General features: G+C 37.3%; 1 protein-coding gene across 2 annotated transcripts in view; it reads left to right on the top strand.

The window, feature by feature from the left end:
- The first annotated feature begins 1,681 nt into the window (after positions 1-1,681).
- The window catches only part of GRB2 (growth factor receptor bound protein 2), a 90,932-nt gene continuing 69,630 nt past the window's right edge, over positions 1,682-22,983 (top strand). Inside the window, exons 1-2 of one of the 2 annotated variants that reach the window (XM_070739935.1) lie at positions 1,682-1,801; positions 2,129-2,420. In XM_070739935.1, coding sequence (XP_070596036.1) covers positions 2,343-2,420 — 78 coding nt within the window. In that variant the 5' untranslated portion in view covers positions 1,682-1,801; positions 2,129-2,342. Of the gene's footprint in view, positions 1,802-1,916; positions 2,020-2,128; positions 2,421-22,983 lie in introns of those variants that run through there. The other variant, XM_070739936.1, reaches the window with a different exon arrangement.

Here is a 22,983-nt window from a genome sequence, read left to right on the forward strand (position 1 = left end):
CGATAGCTAAAATTTTGAGTAGTTCAGAAAATTGGTAAATACCATCTGACTGGCCCGCCCCCATCTATTCTCTGCCTCCTGAGTCCCAGCTGATCAAGAGGAAATGGGGATTTTAGAGTAACTTTCCCTAGAGTGGGGTGGGATTTGAGATTTTACAGTATCTTTCCTCTGCCATGCCCACCAAGCCTTGCTCACCAAGCCACACCATGCCTAAGCCACGCCCACAGAACCGGTAGTAATGTTTTTTTGAATCCCACTACATGTTTAGGGAAGGAACCAAGAAGCAGCATATAAGGAAAATCAGGATGCAGTATGCCATAGTTCAAGAGTTAAGTATTATTAAAATGGCAGGAAGTAATGAAAAAAGCCTGCCTTTTTTTATGAACTGCCTCAGCCTGCCTCCTGTTGGTTTTTTGAGCTTCATTCTGCAAAACTGGGGGAACTTAAGTGTTCCATTTAGTAAAACCAAAGTTGCTATGATAAATAATAATACTGCTGAGATAGGTATTTCTCGTGACTAAGACCCAGCAGGGGATTTTATTGGCTTCAAATTTATTGAATAGTATACCAATTAATGTAAAAAGTGAGGCCAGAAACACTAGTTGATTATGCATCCTTTAAAATAAACCATTTATTTGAAGGGGGTGTGTCTGTAAAAGTTTATATACAGTAATGAATAGGTTAGTTGGTAATCTGGCACAATATAGCTTATGTTTATCATATTTGAATATTCTGTTTTTCATCCTGTGCAATAAATTCAAGGATGTTTTTTTAAAATTATTTTTTGAATATCAGATTTCAAACAGAACTAAGCTAAAGGCTGTCTGGTAAATTATTAAAAGTAACTGGGCAATTCAACTCATCAGATTGTATACCCTCTTTATATACATTATGGCCCCTTTAAAAAATTCTGGCACAGCTGTTCATTTTCCCAGCAACTCTGGGAAGTTGGGAACAATATTTTCTCCTGCCAGGAGAGGAATGGTGTGATGGAGGCCGGATAACACAGGGGAAAGTTTCAATCCCCCCCCCCTTTCTTTTTGAAGCAAGCTTTTTTCCCCCTGAAGACTTGTCATGATGTGTTTGTAGTTTACTATGTGAAAACTTGGGCACCATCCTGTGTTTCACTTGGAAATAAATGGTAAATCCCCACCCCTGAATTTAGACAATTCTATTTAGGATGTACCCTTGGCCTTTAAATAGAAAAGGGAACGCCATGTACTATTACAGCGGGAGGGCAGGCATAAGACCACAGGAGGCATGTTATATTTTAATGAATTCCTGCAAAAGCTAGACTTTTGGTGGTGGAGTTGGAAATCTCTTCAGAACAGGAGAATACATAACACATTTTATTTATGTATTCCTTATTTTATTTATTTGTCAAACATGTATTAGACAATAGTAGTTTGTACATAAATAAAAAGTAGTTTGTACATTAAAAGTAAGAAAAGAGGACAGTAGGACAGGGATGGACACACAGTGGTGCACTTATGCACATCCCTTACGCAGTGTTTCCCAACCTTGGCAATTTGAAGATATCTGGACTTCAACTCCCAGAATTCTGAACCTATGGATCTATTATTTTGCTTTTTACGTCGGGCGACTTCAAGCGTTTCCCTTTTAGACTTCGTGTGTGTTATAAAGTTAACATTTATCTCCTCAAAGAGAACTTCCGGTCTCTGCATTGGAGGCAGGGGGTCGCTTTTTTTGGCCTTGCCCGCTCCCTGCTCTAAAAAAAAAGAAGAAGCGTCCCTTCAAGCCAGAGAAGCCCGGCTTTATGCGTCGGAGGGCCAGCTGCTCGGTGCGTAGAGCGAGGAGGAGGAGGGGCTTGAGCAGGCCCGATTTTCTTTCCCTATCCTGTTCGGTGGCTCAAGGGGAGGGGAGCTGTGGGGTGGGGGGAGGGAGGGAAGTCTGGGTCCGTCCTCTCGGAAGGGCTGCTATTGGCCGCAGCGCCTGCCAGTCGACGCTTCCTGCCTGCGCCGGGAGCCGAAAAGAGAGGTTGCAAAGAAAGAGGAAGCGGTAAAAGGCTGAGCCGAGTCGAGAAGGAGGGAAGAGGTGCAGGGCGCGGTCCCTGTCAATTGATCCGGGCTACTTCCCTCCAATGTTCCCTCTCTTCCTTCCCTCTTAGGGCGGATTTGGCCCTCGCCTTGTTCCCTCTTCGGGTCTTATGCGAGAGGCCAGAGCCGGAAGTCGGGCAGAAAGGGCGGCGCGGACCAGAGGCAAAAGCTAAAACCGGGCGTTCCCGGAGAAAAGGGCTCCAAGGGAGGAGAGAGCGAGCGAGCGCCTTTTCCCTCTTCGTGGCCACCCGAGAGCGACCCCCACCCCCGCCCGCCCCCCCAAGCATGGAAGCCGTCGCCAAATACGACTTCAAAGCCACCGCGGACGATGAGCTCAGTTTCAAACGGGGAGATATTCTTAAGGTAGGTAGGTAGGCGTCGGTGGGGGGGGGGGGTTGGTTGGTTGGTAGGTGGTTGCACAAAGAAGCCAAGGTTGCCCTCTTCAGGTTTGCTCAGAAATGGGATTTCTGTCTCTCCCAAAGAAACTCCGTCACATCCAATTCCCGAGACCTTGGCTTTTTGTAATCGCCCCCCCCCCTCCCAAACTCATTGGGTTTGGCTTTTGTTCAATTTAGATGTAGAAATTGTCTTTCAGGTGGTTTGGCTTGAAGTGGGTTTTCGTGTCAAGGTCGGGAGTGGGAAGGGGGTGATGGTCGAGATGTGCTAACGTTTTCATATCTATAGCTATCTATATATCTATGTCTGTCTATATATCAATATATATATCAATATATCTATCTATCTCACATGTTTTTGCTGAATTTTTAAAATTAAGGGAGACTAGGATAGTGCTATTTCGGCCTTGTTCTGGCCTCACCAGCTAGCCATACCCTTACTGGGATTATATATTATATACATACACACACACACACACACACATATATGAATTGAAAATGAAGGGAGACTATATGTATAATCTATATGTGTATGTATGTGTGTGTATATATATACAGTATACACATACGTATATATAGACTATACATATAGTCTCCCTTCATTTTCAATTCAGCAAAAATATCACACACACACACACACACACACACACATACATACATACATACATACATCTCAAAAAATAAAGGGAACACTTAAACCACTGTTTCCCAACCTTGGCAACTTGAAGATATTTGGACTTCAACTCCCAGAATTCCCCAGCCAGCAAATGCTGGCTGGGGAATTCTGGGAGTTGAAGTCCAGATATCTTCAAGTTACCAAAGTTGGGAAACACTGACTTAAACAACACAATATAACTCCAAGTAAGTCAAACTTCTGTGAAATCAAACTGTCCACTTAGGAAGCAACCCTGATTGACAATCAATTTCACATGCTGTTGTGCATATTCAATTTTTTACAGAACAAAGTATTCAATGAGAATATTTCATTCCTTCAGATCTAGGATGTGTTATTTGAGTGTTCCTTTTATTTTTTTGAGCAGTATATATATTTTGACTATATATAAATATTAAATTTACAGGCCGCCCAACTCCTTCTGGATTCTGGAGGTCGTAAATAATTAAGAACAATATAAAAATAAATTAAAACCCCTAAGATTAAAGTCATTCATTCATTTCTTATATGCGGACTTGCTGTACGATACTGCAGGTTCTGGGTTAGTTGTCCAGTTACTTCCTTCCCATTTTAAATGTCTTGTTTCCTCTTCCCTTTGGTGGTAGTGTCGGATTTCCCTTGCTACTAAGAGAGAAAGAGTTCTGTGCTCCAGGGAGGGTGAAGGACAGCAGTTTTTTTACTTTGTATACTATTAGGCAGGGCTTCTTGGAAATATTCTTCTGGCGATATGTGTGTTGTTGTTTTTTCCATACTGTGGTTTCTTAATGGGTATGTAACATCTATCAACGGGAGGTAACGTTAATGCTTCTTGGAAAGAAAGCTTTGTGGGTGGACTTCAGCTTCCCAGAATTCCCCAGCAAGGGTGGTTGTAGTTAAGGATTCTGAGAATTGAAGGCCTCCTGTAGACTGGGAAGTTGCCCTAGCTGGGAAATACTGCCACAGTTCATGGAAAGTAATAGGGTCCTGTACTACTGCTTCTTTTACTAATAATATGCCCCATAAACACATTTGCAGCTTTCGTTATATTTTTCTTACTCAATTTCCTTAGAATTACTGACGAAAGAAGAGATCTTGGGGATTTTTATTTGAAAAAAAGCTGCTCTATTTTTCCTCTTGAAGAAATCTGAAAGAATCAGCTTATAAGTTCAGTGAATAAAGTAAAGGAATACCTTATTTTGCTGTACAAACTTAATCTTCAATTTATGTTGTTCGGCTTCTAATAAAACAGTGATAGTAGTTGAGCATCCAGGTACATTTAGAATAGAGTACGTGTAACCTTTTCTGGAATATATGGTAGTTTGTAGTTTTTATAAATATATGAAGTCATGGAACCGTTTGTAGTTAACAAAATACTGTACAACTATTTAATTATGCAGCAGGACAATAAAGTAGTTTTAATTTTAAAATATGTGTATTTTATGTAGAGGCTGCAAGGTGACTAAAAATAAATGATATGTATTTGAAAAAGTTAAATCAGGCCTGCTTAAATTCTAGGATGGGAGATTTTTAATGTCAAACTATAAATGTCTTTGGTCCTTCTTTGTATTAGCAAAAGATAAAACTCAGATGCTTCATATTTGGGGAGCATAAAAAAGGTTGGAGGGCTTAAAGAAATCAGTTTAGCCTTATTTTCCCTGGGTTTGAAATATATATATTAATGTGAATAGTTTAGTCACTAATTATATTTGGAACTTCCTTATTTTTTTAAGCAGTGACATTTATATGATCCTGACATAAAGACTCAATGGTTTTCAATGTTAATAATGTGGTACATCTAATTCAAGTGAGGTGAGGAAGGGAAACAAATATTAATAGATTCCTTCCAATATGGTTAACATTTAGTAAGGGGATCAAATCAAAGGGAAACCCTGCACTGTGCCTTGAAGAATGGTATTTCTTTCAGGCTCCTATTTAAAATTATCCTTGCCTGCAATGTTGGATATAGCAGCACAGTTGTTGAATCATTTTTAAAGAATATGCATTGAAGCCTTACTTCATCTCATATTGCATTGCTTTCTTGGTTTCATTCAACACTTGGATCCAAAAATAGGTGTTATATAGTTGATAAAAGTGGTATAGAAAATAATTCTACTGAATTAATTCAATTTCAGATTCTAATTCAGCCGTGATCTAATTTCACAATATATCTTGGGATGCAATTTAAAAATAACTTGATTCAAAATATCCAGTTAATTTTATAGTCTGATAACTGAATTAGCAAAGTTCTATATTCATTAGTACTTCAAACGAGAATACTTTATAGGTGTTAGGTTTTGATGTGTTTCTGTATCACAATTAGAAAATATAACATGTACTAAATGGGAACACAATTGAAACCTAGATATTTTTGTCTGACATGCAGTCAAGGTTTGTTAGTTTTTTTACTTTCATAAATTCTTGAAAAACAAAAAGGTTTTGAAATAATATGGATGGATAGATTCAGGTGAAAATCAATAAAATATTAGTAAAACTCTTGTCTGAATTGGGTCTAAAGTTAATTATACTTATTTCCTATAGAATTAATATCTGACAATTTAATAATTTAGGCTGTGTCAAAAAATGTATCATTATTCATCACAGTTCTTGTTAGGTAATTAATACTTAATATAAAATAATGAACCTTTCTATTTCAGATCAGGATTTAGGCTAGAAGTTTAGAATCTAGCAAGTAATTACCTGTTATAATACTATTCTCCATCAGTCTTTTATTAAACATGTCTTGGTGGGAATTGACAGGATGCATTCCATTTCATTAATTCTTATTATGTATATGAAATAATTTCCAAGTAAATATATTTAGGTTTTGGTATTTATTTATTAAACTTATTTTAATATTAGGTATGCTCTACTTTTTTACTAATCTATTGTCTTTTTGCTTTTTGCTATTAACTAATAAAATATATGTATAAAATATTGAAATTATAAAGAGAAGGGCATAGAAGTTAATATATTTGGATTTGCAATCTTGCTAAATTATCCTTTCATTTCTCATATAACCACACTGAAGAATATTGTTGAATATATACAGATAGTCCTCAACTTACAATGGTTCATTTAGTGATCGTTCAAAGTTACAGTGGCATTGAAAAAAGTGACATGACTTCACACTTCACAACCATTGCAGCTCTCCATGGTCACATGATTTACATTTGGATGCTTGACAACTGGTTCATATTTATGATGGTTGCAATGTCCCAGAGTCATGTGATCAGCTTTTGCAAACGTCTAACAGGCAAAGTCAACGGGGAAACCAAATTCACTTAACAACTGTGTTGCTAATTTAACAACTGCAGTTATTCACTTAACAACAGTGACAAGAAAATTTGTAGCATGGGGCAAAACTCACTTAACAAATTTCTCACTTCTGGTCTCAGTTATGGGCATAAGTTGAGGAGTACCTGTGTTAGCTATATTCACATTGTTTTAATTATAACCCGCCATTGTCAGCATGTGTCCCAAATGGTACCTTCAAAGGAAATAGGTTTGCATTGCTCTTCAACACTTGCATGAATGAAAATATCCTTCCACAGTCTTGGTGAAGAAAACAAAATGCATGTTCTTGGACAGATTTTCAGTAAGCCCTCTTTAAAAAGGTTATTTCTAAGTATTGTCACTGCAGGAAATGGACATGTTCAGTTCTTGACTGTTACTTGAACTTCAACTGTTACCTACCTTGTGGTTATGTTCTGAAAGCAAATGAACTTTTGTTTGAAAATTATGTAAATTTGTTCAGCTCTGGGTTTATATGTGTGTAGTATGATCAATTTTGCTTCTCACTTTGAAAATAGGGAAATTTGTCTATTCTCAATTGTCACAATATAGAGCTATTTGGGAGAGAAAACAGGTTTTTCTTTAATTTGCCTTAGAAAATGTGAGAGACTATTTTTGTATTGTTCAGATGGCATGGTTTATACATCTCCCAAGCGACATTAAACTAGGCATGTTGTTTTATATAATTTGTTGTATTTATAAACAATGTCTGCCAACTAGGCAAATAGGTGAATACATAAAATCAAGAAAAGAGGAAAAATAATTATACCATATTGTAATGTAATTTAAGAACAGCCTTAAAATGAGAGAGTGACAAAAATCATATATTAAAAGTCAGAGAGTAGGAGCTCGGAACAAAACATCCTGTGTTTGTCTTATGTGGGAACTCGAAACTGTTCCTGTTTTTGTCCTTAGACCACAAAATATATAACCAGTATGTTAAATTGAACAAAGGGGCTGATGATCAATATTGTAAGAGTAAAGAATACTTTTGATTTATAAGAAGAAGGGCTGCAACATTTTGTCATATCTAGAAGTTCAAATATGTTCTGGATCATTTTGAAGACCCTAAAACGCTTGGAATGTGGATTGTGGATCATAACCTCTGTAGGATTGCACTTAATCCTCAACCTGTCTGCCTTTAGAAGAGAATGCAAAATACATATCAGATTACATGCTCCTAGTCACTTCCCTTAAATATTGCCACCTTATGGGAACTAGAAAGCATGTATTTTCCATGTCTGTTCTCTGCCCTATGGAACACCCTTGCTTCTATCCTCCTAACTTTCTAAAAAAACAGTGAAGGTTTGGCTTTTCACCTAAGCTCTGAGATAGGAGGCAGTGACTGCTTGTTGGAAACATAACATAGTGCTAAGTTTTTAATGTTTGTGGTTTTAGTAGGTTTTTTTTTTTTTACTATAGTTGTTTCATTAGTGATGTTTTAATCCTTGATTGATAGCTGCCCAAAGTTTGATATAAGATGGGCAGCTAACAATAATGAATATATTTTTTAAACGCTAGTATTTTAACTTTATATTGTTTCATTCTGTGGTCTTTAGATGTTAATATCCTATATTCTTTTGAGTGGAAAGCAGATGTCAATTGAATTAAAAAAAAATTTTTTTTTAATATGTTAGTATTATGTATGAAGAGTTCTGAGTTCCTAAGAAATGGTGAAACCTCCAAATTAGATATAAAACACTTTCATGACAACTTGTATCTGCAGATAGGATGTTCAATGCAGGTATTGAAAACTAGAAATACACTTATCAAGGCAGCCTGGTCTACCCAAATATGTGATGGTGCATACTGCTGTTGCTTTCACATTTCAGGAGCCTTCATGGGCAGTCGCTTTCGCGAGAAATTATTTTTGTGTTAAATTTATATTTACTGAGAAAGAAATAAAGGGATATTAGTATAAATATATTTCAAGCTATTTGGCTCTTATCAGCTAACTTGAAATAAATCTATACTGGTCTCCTTTTATTTCTTTGACAGTACAGTAAATATAAATTTAACACAAAAATAGTTTGTCATGAAAGCAACTACCTGCAAAGGCTCTTAGATTGGGGCTGAAAGGCAAAAGCGGAAGCAGTGTTCTCCATCCCATATTTGGGTACACCAGGTTGCCCTAATTTTAAAAACCCACCTGGTATAGCTGACAAAGTGGGGACAGCCCATGGCTTAGAGGTTAATACATCTACCTAATATGTAAATAGCACAGGTTCAAATCCCAGAAAGGTATGGTTAACTGACAAGAGCTAAATAGCTTGAAATACATCTATACTAATCTCCTTTTATTTCTTTGTCAATAAATATAAATTTAACATAGAAATATACTGTACTGCTTTAGTACATGTAGATAAATACCATTCATTTCCTGTGTATCTTGGATATTGTTGTATTTTAGAGATTAAAATAGTAAAATGCATATTCATATGTTGGGTCAATTTTTAACCATGCTGTCTTATTAGTTTGTAACTTGTAAGTAGGCTATTTTCATGATGCTGTTTTGGTAATACAGTACAGGTAAACTCAAAAAATTAACACAGACTGTGGAGACTTTTGCATCTCATTTGGAAAACAAGGACCCAAAGAATGGAAGAAGAATGGAGAGGCACACACAGCTAGATGCTTGAAGTCTAGTGTGAAGTTTCCACAGTCTGTGTTGATTTGGGGAGCCATGTCATCTGCTGGTGTTGGTCCACTGTGCTTCATTAAGTCAAGGGTCAATGCAGACATCTACCAGGAGATTTTGGAGTACAGTACTTCATGCTTCCTTCTGCAGCTAAGCCTTATGGGGATGCTAACTTCAATTTTCCAGCAGGACTTGGCACCTGCACACAGTGCCAAAAGCACCAAAACCTGGTTCAATGACCTTAGGATTACTGTGCTTGATTGGCCAGCCAACTCACCTAACCTGAACCCCATAGAGAATCTATGGGGCATTGCCAAGAGAAAGATGAGAGACATGAGACCGAAAAATGCTGTATGTTGGTTGAGAAGGGCGGCATAGAAGTTAAATGAATGGATGGATGGATGGGTGGGTGGGTGGGTGGGTGGATGCATGCAGAAGAGCTGAAGGCTGCAATTGAAGCCTCCTTGTCTTCCATAGCACCTCAACAGTGCCACAGGCTGAGAACTTCCATGCATGTGGCATTGAGGCAGTAATTGCTGCAAAAGGGACCCAAACCAAGTATCGAATACATATTCTTGCTTATACTTTCCAGAAGTATATTCAGAATATTAATCCTTCTAATATTCTAATTTTCTGAGATGGTGGATTTGGGGTTTTCATGATTTGTACCCCATAATCATCACAATTATGACAAACCACAGCTTGAATTATCTTGCCTTGCATGTAATGTCTCTCTCTCACATATTATGTTTCACATTTTAAGTTGCATTACTGAAATAAATGAACTTTTGCACAATATTCTAATTTTCCGAGTTTCACCTGTACTATGGCTTCTACAGGCTGCAACTGGCCAATGGACTACCTGTACTATTGCTTAAAACCTAATGTGCTTCTGGCAAATAAATTCTTATTCTGTTGGGATCTCTGCCAGCTGGCAACTGTTCGGATATAAAGTGCATTGATACTGCTTATGGTTTAGCACACGGTGGAGAAAGGGTAGAAAAATGTTCATATTTTTCCTGGTTGATAATGAAATGAAGTCTAACCTTTATCTTGATTTAATATACTGCAGCACATCAAAAGAATAGGCAACAGCTTATATTCTAGGAATAAATGCCCCGTATTTTCACTACTTAGACAATATCAGTAGGGATAGAAAACATTGTGTAAAGTGCTTAGTAGGCTGCTAATACTGGAGGTGTTGAAAATCCATGATTGTTATGTTGGCAAACCTGAGCAAAGAGATGCATTGTCATCTATCTAACTGAAGATATGTTGCTTTAAAAAAATAAATCCTGGATTTGGGGGTTTTTTGCATCCTTTCAGAAGGGGCATGTGTGTTAATGTTCACATTTTTAAATGGCATTCACATTATTAAATTTCAGTATGCTTATGTTTCCAAAGAGTTGTTGCTGATCTTGCATTTTCAGTTTTCGCATAAAAACAATTTTGAAGTTCACTGTATAAAGAACATATTTGTGTAACATAAGATGAATGAGGTCAGCAAGTAATAATAGGGTTTCTTACCTAGGCTTCCTTTTCCATTTCACAGTGTGATTGTTGTTATTTGCTCCGGAGTCATGTTGAGGTTGGCAGTCTGATAAAAGTTCACTTCTAAAAACAGCAAATTAAATGCCATCTCTTGTGTTTGCTAGATGGAAACCCTACACAGTAAGCTGATTGTGGTTTATTCCTTAGTCATGTTTCTTAATGTCAAACATTCTCTATACCTAGGAAATTAACATCCTGGAGGTTAATTTAGCTTTTTCTCTGACATGTTTTTGACTCAAAAGTTGCACTATATGATCCGTCTTATCATTTAAAATGTGGAAAGGAATATCTTGAAACATTTTTTGAAGTGCTTTCCTAACATAGCAATGGCATCTTTATTAATATTTAAGACTAGTGAGCTGTGTTACCTTAAACCATGATTTATTTAACCACAGTTTATTGAATGTATCATATTGGTTAAGCCAAAACCATAGTGAATAGGTTCATAAGTTTTTAATTATTAGATTTATATTGCATTGTTTATTGTTGTGAGCGGGGCGGAGAGGGGCGGCATACAAGTCTAATAAATTATTATTATTGTTATATACCAATGTAAAATTAAAACAAATTTTTAAAAGAATGTTATATGAATATAATTTATAAAATATAAAATTATTTCTTGAATCCATATCTATAGTTACTGATTATATGGTGAAACATTTGAATTAAATGTTTGGCTTGTTACAAATCTCACATCTCCATATTCCATGGATTCATGTTATATATTCATTTCTGAATCACAAAGTATGGTAATAAAAACGGAATTATCATTAAAAGTTTCTGTAACACCATATTGTTGAGTTAGAAATGAATAATGGAGTTAATAATTAGGGTTCTGCCAAGGTCTGGATTCAAAGAGCAAAACATGATTGGGAATGTATGTTGCACTTCTCAGGAACACCTGAAAGCAATTGTGTCTTTTCCTGAGATTGAGCAGCTGCCGTGTAATCTAGGGACATGAGAACATGATATAGTTAAAGGCCATTCTGGCTGGTGCTACATGAATTCTGAATAACATTTCACCATTCAAATTCAGTTCATGTTTTTGAAGGTTTTTGGAGTAACCACTCTAGGAAATCACAAAAGTGGTATTAATTGGGGGCATAAGAGAGACACTAGTGGAATTGTAAGAAAGCATAAAATTAGTGAAAAATCTGCACCTATTTTCAAAAGAATTAACAGAATTTTATGTATTTATAATTATATTTTAATGTATTTATAATAAAATTATTGGGAGAAAAAGATAATGTACTTATGTTATAGGATATTATTTTTCAACTTTGGTATTCACATCCTTGGTAGTATGCAATCATAACTGTAGGATTTACTGTTTCCCTAGATAAGGGATGAAGATAGACAGATTATAACAGTCAGATTGTAATCCAGAATTGTAGGAGACCTAGGGAGGATATTGCCAAGAGGAGCAGATTGACTTGTTGGTCATAGGAATGACATTGAAGAGAACAAAGGTGATGCCTTCCTGCTGTAGTCACAATTAAAGCTACCATATGGGGCCTGCTGTCTCCTAGACTGGTTAATGTTGAAGGGAGAAGGACCAGAAGATGTAGTCATGAGGTTGGGTGCTTGTTAGCTAAAAGCCACTATGCTGTGTAGCTATTTTATTTTGGTTAAAACAATCCATTGCAGAAAATTGCTTTGTTGCCGTGATGGCGAACCTATGGCACATGTGCCAGAGGTGGCACGTAGAGCCCTCTCTGCTGGCATGTTGCCCAATGTCAGATGTCCATGGCGCTTCTTTTGTGAGATTCTGTTCCCTGTAAATGATGAAACAGAAGCTCATGAAAGAATGTTTCCTTTTGCTGCGCTGCTGATGTTGGGGTACCCTGTCTCCTGCTGGCCAGCTGGTCTTCCGGTCTCTGCTGCGCATGTGCACGTTCATGCATGTCCACACACACACATGTGCATGTACGCACATGTCAGCGCATAAACCTGGACACACATGCCTGTGCAACTTTCAGTTTGGGCATGCACGCCCAATTTGGGCACTCGGTGTCTAAAAGATTCACCATCACTACTTTATTACATTATTATTATTTTGAGTGCAGTATGGTATCTGTTAAAGAAAAAAGTGGAAATATTACATCAGATTCTGTTGATTTTTCATTATTTTAGTGGCACGCCATGGCTTAGCACTTAAAAACACTCAGCTTGGCAGCCGGAAAGCTGACTGCCTGGATTTGAAACCTGAGTGCTGTATGACAGATTGAGCTCCCATTACTCACCCCAGCTCCTGCCTACCTACCAGTTTGAAAGCATGCAAATGCAAGTAGATAAATAGGTACCACTTTGGTAGGAAGGTAACAGCGTTCTGTGCACCTCAGCTGGCATTAGCAAGCTGGCATTATTTGCATGCAGTTTTTGGGTTGGAGGAGCAGAACTGATAAATATTAACTTAATGCCTTGTTGAATGTAATCTATTCTGTGACATTGTGTCATGTCATGTCGTAAACCATTTTTTATTGCCCCAAACACAGGAGGGGCTGGGCTGCTGTTGCTTGCCTTATTATATTTCTGAACATAACAGTTCAGTCTGAGAAAGTCTGTAGTCACATTCTTATACTGACTATGTGGGATTGAATAGCCTGCCATCTTTTAGTCACTTTACAATGGCATGATGTTTTATAAAATGGACAGTAGAAAGCAATAATGTGCTGAACATTTTGCAATTGTTTTGCACTCAGTGCTTTAGGGATTGATTGATTGACTGTTCATTTACAGAGGTGGTATGATTGACAGCCGTATGGAGCAATAAATAAATAAATGTCAGAGCTGCATAGTGGCATTGGGTGGTGGCTTTGCAAACAATCGATTATTGCCAATTACCGACCTTGGATTTTAAGACAATAAAGCAGACTAGGCAATAATACACAGTGTCATTTCTGGCTATGTAACAAGAGCACCCTTTGGGGGCAGTCTGATTTAAGGCCTCATGGTTTTCCACCAGCATCATCACAGGGTGAAATAAAGACGTTGTGCTTTGTGTGGATTTGGTTTGTAGCTAGCAAGGTGAACAGCCAGACATAAACATAAAAGAAAGCTTTGGCTTTGCCAAGTTGGCTTGGGGCACCAAAATAGGGGCTTCATGTTGGAGTGGTTGATAAATTAATATCAGATCTCACCTCTCGCCCCTCCCCATCTTGCTGACATCCTCTCTATGTTTTAGCTATCGTATTTTATATTTTGCATTTTGATAGCTATGTAGAATTTTATTTACATAATTTTATTTTTTAATATTGTAAACCTGCCTGTGGGGTAAGATTGGGAGGAAAAGGGGGAGGGGGGAGGGCGGAAGAGAGAATGAATCTAAGTCAAATTCATTTCAAGTTTCTTTTTAACAGCAACGTGTAGAATTTCACTCAAAAACTCTATTAATGATGAAGGTAATTATTTAGCTAGGAAGAACCTGCTGTATTATAAATGCACAAATGTAGCTTCTATATTTGGAATGTTCAAATAACATCTCTGTTACCATAGCCCTTATTTAATTTGCATGTATATTTAAAGTAGACTAAAATGACTCATAAAGTGCCTGTGGAACATTAGAATCATTACATAAAATCAAGCATGTGACTTCTTCAAATAATTGTAATTGCATTTCTTTTAATATAGTTCTTCTCAGCTTTTCACATTTTATATTCCTATAACAATTTCAACAAAGAACCTGGATTTTACAGGATAGAAATAAACAGACACACAAAAAGTCCAAAGTCCTGTATTTACAGACATTCTGTTACCATTCAATAGTTTTTTATTTGTCATATTCTTATATCTGCCCAAATCAAATGATTCTGGAGGGCATACAGTACTCAAATAAAATAAATCAATAAATACATTAAAAGGTCACAATTAAAAAAAAACTATCAAAAGACACACTTAAATAGGAGAGGGTGATATTAACCACAGTAAGGGAACCTTCACAAAACCTCTCCAGTTCTTTGAAACCTCCAGGCCTGATAGTATAGCCTGGCCTTGAGGAACTTGCACAAATTTGGAAGGGATGGAGCCAATATCACTTCCAGTAGGGGAGAATCCAGAAGGTGGACGCCATGGCAAAGAAGGTCCACCTCCAATGATTTGCCCAATCCAATTTCCTTCCTGTAGCATGCCTTATCCACCAGAGAGATGAGTTGGACAAATGGTATCTTTATCTACAGGTATCTACAGGTATATAATATCTGTAGTATCATCCCCTAACCTCCAACATTTTACCCTTAGACTGTCCACGGTTGACCTCTCCAGATTCCTAAGAGGTCAGTAAGGGGTGTACATAAGCGCACTAGAGTGCCTTCCGTCCCCTGTCCTATAGTCTCTCCTATATCTCGTATTTCTTCTCTACTATATCCTCTATAACCTTCATTATGTATTGTGTATTGGGCAAAATAAATAAAATAAATAAATAAATGGTAATCCAGGAGAGGCAGAAAACTGCCCCATGCCATAAAGAGCTTTAAAGATCAAAACTAGCACCTTGAATTGGACCTGGAAGCAAACCAGAAACAAAGCGGAGGTAGACCGCTTTAGGGGCACACATATCTTTACTTTTACGATTTGAAGCTTCTGGATACTCTACCAAGGCAGCCCCATGTAGAGTCCTTACTCTATAATAATAGAGTAGCAGCACAGTAAGGCTTCAGCTATGTATGCACTTGCAAGACTGTAGGTTCTCCTAAAAGCTGGGTTTATTTCTGAGAATGTATGAATTGAAACTTAGCTGGTTTCCATGGGGCACCCTCCACGCCCCAACTATCTGCAGAGAAATAACTGATTGTCTTATTGCTTGAACAGGCCAAAAGTAATACAAGAGGAAGCCTCTAAACAGGCAGAGGAGAAATCATATTGCTATCCTACTTGTGGGTTTAGAAAGGGAGCTAAAAACTTCAAGGATATTATTCCTTTTATTTACCTTCCAGGCAGGTGTTCTCCTGCGGTTTGCTGTTTTGTAGAGAGGACTGCTTCGGGAAGGCAGAGGGGTGAGGGGGAAGCAGGCACAAAAGCCCAGGAAGGAAGCAGCCGACAGACCTGCCTTATGTCGTGGATTGCTAGGGAGTTGTAGTGTTCTACCTGAATTGCCACGCTTGTGAGTATTGATGAAAATAAACTCAATAGGCTTCCAGCAGTGCTGCTAGTCCTTAAAAATGAACAGTGCATTTATAGAGAAAAAACAAAGTATGCTGGAGTTATTGCAACAACTAATTGTGGAGAAAAGCTTTTAGTTAACTTACCGGTACATTACAATTGTATCATTATATTCCCAGACATTTAATTAAATGTCTGTAGATTCAGTTTTGTGTGGGTCTCCATGATACTTTTCTTATATTTGTACCATAAGGTTTCTGGGTTGTATATGAGAGCTTGCCCACTCATGCAATTGACTTTGGGCGGTGAAAGATTACTCTTGAGTTATTGCTGAGTTAGCAGTTGTAATAGAAGATCTATAGTATGTCTGACTAAATCAACTTTAATTTTTCATGATAGCAGCAGTTTAATATTTAACAGTGTTAGTTTGAGAACTCAGTTCTTCCATTGTTCTCTGAAGCAATATGGGTAAACTAGGGTAATAGAACACTGACATGTTTCAAAATGTATAGAATTCTAAAGCGTCTTGCAACGTGAGGAATACCCTAGGATAAGGATCAACTCTATGTGCTTAAAGCTGATGACTGTTTCTAAATTGCTTGATTAGGCTTCTTAGACCTTTTCAGGATTGTAAGTATACCAGGAATTAATAAAGTAGTATATCTGGGTTACATAAAAATGGTTCTTCCTTTTTATATAGAGGGAGCTGAAAAGCTAAGAAAGTGATGGCTAACTTTTTTTCCTTAGGCATATTTGCCGGCACCCATAAAGCTCCTTAAAACCCACCTCTGTCGTCAGGCATGGGGGAATTGAGACTTTCCCTTCCCCTAGGCTTATGAAATTTATGCATGGTATGTTAGTATGTATGATTGGTTTTTAAATTGGGGTTTTAAATTAACTTAAATATTAGATTTGTTTACATTGTATTATTATTGCTGTGAGCCGCCCCGAGTCTGCAGAGAGGGGCGGCATACAAATCTGATTAATGAATGAATGAATGAATGAATGAATGAATGAATGAATGAATGAATGAATAAATAATGCAATGCCCCCCGTGCATGTGTACACGATCCATCCCATGTTCCCTCTGCAGGCCTCCCTGCTCCCTCCTTGGACAAAAAATGGGCCGCGGGGAATGCACGAACCCCCCCCCCCCGTGCTCTCCCACCCCCTGCGCATCTGTGCACTCCCCTGCACATGCGTATATGCCCCGTTCCCAGCACACCCTAAAAATCAGTTGGCCAGTGGGAGGCACGTGGCCCCATGCGTGATGGAGCTGAACTGGGCAACGGTTCATCTGCCCGCAGAGAGGGCTCTGCCTTCGAGCTGTGGCATGCATGCCATAGATTTGCCACCACGGAGCTAGGAGTTAGATAGGGCACCAAAGTAGTCAATACAGGTTAGGGCTCTGCAGCTATTCAGACTTGAATGCAAAAAAAGATTTTGGAGCAAGCAGGAGAACTCTGGCATTGACTGCCAAATGCACTTTTAAAGTGACTGGGCTTTTGGGGGATCAGATTGCAGGTGCAGAAGGCAGCCGCAAAGTCAGTGGAAAATGGAGACATCTTTAAAGAGGCTGCAGGCAGGTTTTACATAAGTGGTTCCGTGCAGTCTGAAACACCTTCATGTGCTTGAGTCCAAAGTGCTGCCCAGCCCTCAGACAAATAATGTCTGGTAGTTTGCCAATATACCAGTAGCACAAACAAAGTGGAAAGTATGAGGTAAGGTAGGCTAGGTACATAAACCTGGAACAGACGGTTAAGCAATTACAGCTACATTTTGAAAGACTGCAATTATTTTCAAGTTATTTTGTTTGTACTAAATACATCTGAGAGACTTATTATTTCCCCCAGATTCTTACATCTAAATGAAGACTAGTATTTACTTAATTCTGTTGCATTATTAATTAACTGCATTTGTAATTTTCTGGTGCAATATAAAGGGAGTATAAACATGTTGAGCCCAAAATAGAACCGTAACATCAAAAGCAATACAAAGTAAAATTTTTATAATTTGATTTATATCCTGCCTTTCTTCCAGAATAGTATGTACTCAAGACAGCATATATTGCATTCCCTATTCCATTTTTCCCCCCACAGCAACAAACTGTTAGGTGGATTAGGCTGGGAAAGAGCAGTTAAATCCAAAGTTAACCCACTATACTTTCATGATATTGATGGACTTGGAACATTGGTTTTTTTCAACCTTAATCACACACCTTAGAGTCTTTTTACTCTTGAAGAATCCTTGAAATAATTTTTGGATATTAGGGAAACCCTGCATAAAGATAGCAAAATATACAAAGATTATACTGTGCATAACTGTACAACACAATCCACAGACAATGTTTACAGTTTATACCAATAACAAAGGAATAGGCTTAATGCATAAAAATGTCCATTGTAGTGAGTATTAGTGATGTGCAAAGTTAAAATGTTCCTGGAACTCTGGTTGAGAACAATTGCCTTAAGTCTCCTCTATTTAAGACCACAATTGACCCAAACCTTTATGTTGTTAGCTGAGACATTTGTTAAGTGAGTTTGGCCCCACTTTTACCATATTTCTTGTCACAGTTGTTAAGTGAATCACTGAAATTGTTAGTAACACGGTTGTTAAGTGGATCTGGCTTCCCTATTGACTTTGCTGGCTATAAGGTTACAAAAGGGGATATTTTGGGACACTGCAACCATCACAAATACTGTATGAACAGGTTGCCAAGCATCTTAAATTTTGATCATGTGACCATGGGAATGCTGCAACAGTCATAAAATAAAATAAAAGATCATGTGAAAGATGGCCGCAAGTCACTTTTTTAAGTGCGGTTATAATTTTGAATGGTCATTAAATGAACTGTTGTAAGTCGAGGACTACCTGTACTTCAATTTGGATCCATCGCAGCTGCATTAAAAGAATTGATTTTAACTCTTTAAGGAATAAAGACATACCTTACTGCAGTGTTTCCCAACCTTGGCAACTTGAAGATATTTGGAGTTCAACTCCCAGAATTCCCCAGCCAGCATTTGCTGGCTGGGGAATTCTGGGAGTTAAAGTCCAGATATCTTCAAGTTGCCAAGGTTGGGAAACACTGCCTTACTGCACACCAGACTTTTCATTGAACTCTGAAAAGACCACATGACACCCAACACATATAAAATGGCTTACAATGCAGTCTCCTAAATCTTAGATGTAGTCTTTGACCTATCTTGAAATCATGAGTCATTTTCTGAAATACATATTAATGTTCTATCACAAGTTCAATATTGAAATATTAAGATAGTAAAATGAATGTGTTCGTTGTATTTTTCAGTAGTAAGCTCGTCTATCACATTGGAGAGTTAAGTGCAACAATCTTAATTAAATTTAATTTTACACTTCAGCCTATGAGAAAATAAATTATATTTCCTCTTTGTTCCTTAATGCTGTATCAACCAGCTTTTACATTTTTTTGAAATTGACTCCTGTTTAAAAGTTACTTTCCCTTGTAGCTCTTGTACTGCATATAAATTTTGAACTCAGTGCGGTATACTGTACTACAAAACAGTTTTAAAAATATATTTCCATCTTCAGCTGATTGTACACATTAGGACCTGCATAGAGATTTCAAGAATTGCCTCTTCTAAAATTTATGGACATGGAGCATTATGTTAGATACAACTATGGATTGATATTACTAATTAATACGTTTTTAAAATGATACATTTAAGTATGTTAGTAATGTCACTTCACTACCATATCTGACCTTGAAACTTATTTTACACATAAAATAGTTACAAAAAAGAAATAAAGATGGTTTCATGAGAGTGACCAGTTTCCAAATATTTTTCTGCAATTGGTTTAATCGAATAGCTGTAATTTCAATGAGGTTTATAGTTTATCATGTTGCAGCTGCTTTCTTAGCATCAGTTGCTATCTTTTTTCTCAACAAGATTAAGATTATATCTAATTTGTAGGCTTTCAAGAATCATAAGATTTCTAAGAAGCATCTCTGAGTACTTATTTGAACTACAATTTGCAGACCTTTTTACTGTGTTTTATATCCTGGAGAAAATAAGAATGGGAAGGGTGTTCTCCCACCGGCTTCTTCTATTATAACAATAATGATGTCACTGGCCATAGGTGTTTGTGTTGGATACTAGTTTTCAAAACCTACGTAATCATCTGTGGGATTAGATAGCCTTTTATTGATCTTGTGGGTTTAATATTTATAATTACTGTATTCCACAAGGTTTAGGGTGCTATGTTGCTGGTCCTTGAATGTGCAACAAACCTGTAGAAAGCAGATTAGGTTCTAGAAAGGTGAGAAAATCTGTACACTTACAGAGGTAGGTTTTTAATATAATTTTTCTTCATCTGTTTCTCTAGCACTTTTACAATATATTTCCCAATTTCTAAATTCTTTGTTTTAGCAGCTCTTAAAATTGTGTGGCATGGAATCTCTTGGAAATGTTTTTTTATTTGCTTTTTAAAACCTAAGTCATAATGTGCATTGATTATCTGTAGTCACTGTTTTATGAAGATGAAATTCCTATTACATGGTTTGTCTATCTTTTCTCCAAAGTCTGCTATAACAAAAAAGGACTTCTTCAGAATTTTTTATTTTGTTTAATATGAGGTGTGGCCACTTCATAACATGTAAATAGTTTTCTTACAGGGGTTTTACATTGCACAGTCGTTTTTTTTGGAGAATGTTATCTCTAATCATAAGCAAAACAATTGAGCAAGCATATTATAGGAAGAACCTTTCAAATTATTTTAGCATGAAGTCTGCCGCAATTTTCTAAGTGATGGGCAGTCATTATGCCTTTGTCTGAATTATTCTTTGAAAACGAATAAGAGCTTCATGGGTCTGATTGCCCAAACTCATTAGAAAAGGGGAATGCACAACTTTTTTTGCTGGAGCGCCACAGGGATTTTCTGTGGCATGCTGAGGCTACACTTCAAGTGAGAATAAAGCCACTTTTTATTTATACATGTGTTTTATGAAGCCATTGTAGCAAAGCATCCCTCCCAATGTGTACTTTTTTTTAATGGTGGAAATTTTTGAAAATCCTTCTTTTAGTGTATGGAGATGAAGATTTAGCAATCGCCCCAGATTCCTCAAAATCTTTGCAAGGATAACTAACAAAGCATAGTGATGCAAATTCAGAAGGGTGGTATGTGAAGAAATACTAGCTGCAAAAACAGCTTCTCAAGAATTAATATCATTTGCAGAAAAAAGGGTTTCTGATGAGTAATTTTTACAGATGTTGACATGTCAAGAATTAACAGTTGAGCCTTTGTGAGATTCTAGATTATAAAAGCCTTTAAATGTTATGAAAACCAAGAGTGGAACAATATCTACTATCTGGCATTTGTTTCTGATAGCATCTCTGCTTGCTGTAATTTTGCATCTTCAAGCCATTTAAACTGCCTCTATATCTGGCCTAGATATTTTATCTAGATATGCTTTCATTTGGTTCAGATTATTTTGTTTAGTTTACATTGCTTCTTTTTATTGTTCCTTTCATCTTTACTTAGCCATCTTGTAAACCTGGATCAGAATCAAAGCGATGGATCAGAATCAAACAATGCAGAATGTTTGATTCTGATGCTTTCATCAGTAAGTAAGCTGTTTCATGATAGAAACCTAATAGTTGTAAGGATGTACTATGTATTTTTTTAGCAGCACAACCTTTTTTCTTAAAATTGACATCCAGCTAAGATTTTCCAGAAAAGAGATGAAGGATTATTACTATCATTTTTAAAAAATTCTGTAAGAAAGCATCGGAACATTTGTGAAATCTTAAACTAGTCGCATAAATGTTTGTGTATCATGAAAGTTTTCACAGCACGGATGGCAAGGTGAGCTTCTATGCTTCAGAACCGGAAGTTTATTTAGACAATTGTGTGTGTGTGTGTACGCACACACAAGATCTGTGATATTTTTGTGCATAAAAGCAATCATGGCTGTAAAAGATGCATGTAGGCAGAGTGGGGGGAAAATGAACAAACTCTTTAGAAGCACCTCATGTTCTGCACCTAAATAGACCAGAGATAATATATGTAGGCAGAATAGAATGAGTTACATAAAGGAGCGGGGTGTTTCAGATTCTGGAGGGGATGTAGGAGAATTGTGTTAGATGTGATCACAGAAAATGGTGATGAGAGTCTGGTACCACTTTTCCCCATTAATACACTATACTAAAAAGCATTTTCTTTCATTAGCTGCAGCTCATTTCATTATAAAAGTGTAGTTTTATAACTGGCCACTTTAGTGATCATTGAAAATTGCAACAGACCCTGAAAATGGGACTTATGACCTGCCCCACATCCCTGCATGTGACCACAATTTAGGCACTTGACTACTGGCCTGCATTTAAGGCTGGTTGACACACCCACAGTCATGTAACTGTGATATACAACTTTCCTCCCCACCCCACCCCACCCACCCACTTCTGAAACTGACTTTAACTTCTGGTTTCCTGCAAAAACCACTACATAGCAAACAATAGATTTCCTTAATGACTACCTCAGAAAAGGTCATAAAATCAGGTCCAGTCATGAGGTGACCCTCTTTACAACCATCACAACTTACAGTATGACTGAAATTGTGGGCTCAGTTGCAGTCATAACCTGAGGATTACCTGTATGCACAGAGTGTAAGAAACAGCCCAGATTACAGCCCATGAAAAAGAGAGGAGACCAGACTAGAGGGTGTGTATGAAGCAGCCAAAGGGACCCTGCACCAAATTGGAGGGGGGGGGGGATGAAACCAGGGCTAGAAAAAGGTAGCCTTGAACTGAGTACCTTCGTAAGGCAAAACCCAGATAATTCAGTTAATTCGGGTGAAGTGAAAATAATTTCTCTTTGCTCTTTTGCAAGAGCACAAACAGACAAGGTAGCAAAGGAACACAATTAATTTTCCAAAAGTTATAAATAACTAGTTGAAGGTGGTGAAATAGGGTGGGTGGGTGAAAAAGGTTAGCTGGCAAATAACTGTTATGGTATTCGCAAAGATGTCATTTTAGCATTTGGTACATAAACCATGACTGTATTACTGTAAGCAGCTGTATATTGATCTGCTGGCTCTATATATGTCTGCATTGTTCTCTCTCCTTGCTTTCCTCCAACAGCAGTTGAATGGAATACAGTGTGAAAGGATTGTTGGGGGTAGTGTATGCAAAAATAGAGAATTATAGGTATTGAAAATTATCTAAAGAAAATAATTTCTAAGTAAATCATAATAATTGTGCAGTTGTATAAAAAGTACTCCCTCATTAGTATTTGATGAAGTTATTGTGAGTGGTGTGGCTTAAGTAATAA

This window comes from Erythrolamprus reginae, chromosome 2 (assembly GCF_031021105.1).
Source record: "Erythrolamprus reginae isolate rEryReg1 chromosome 2, rEryReg1.hap1, whole genome shotgun sequence".
NCBI classification, from domain to species: domain Eukaryota; kingdom Metazoa; phylum Chordata; class Lepidosauria; order Squamata; family Dipsadidae; genus Erythrolamprus; species Erythrolamprus reginae.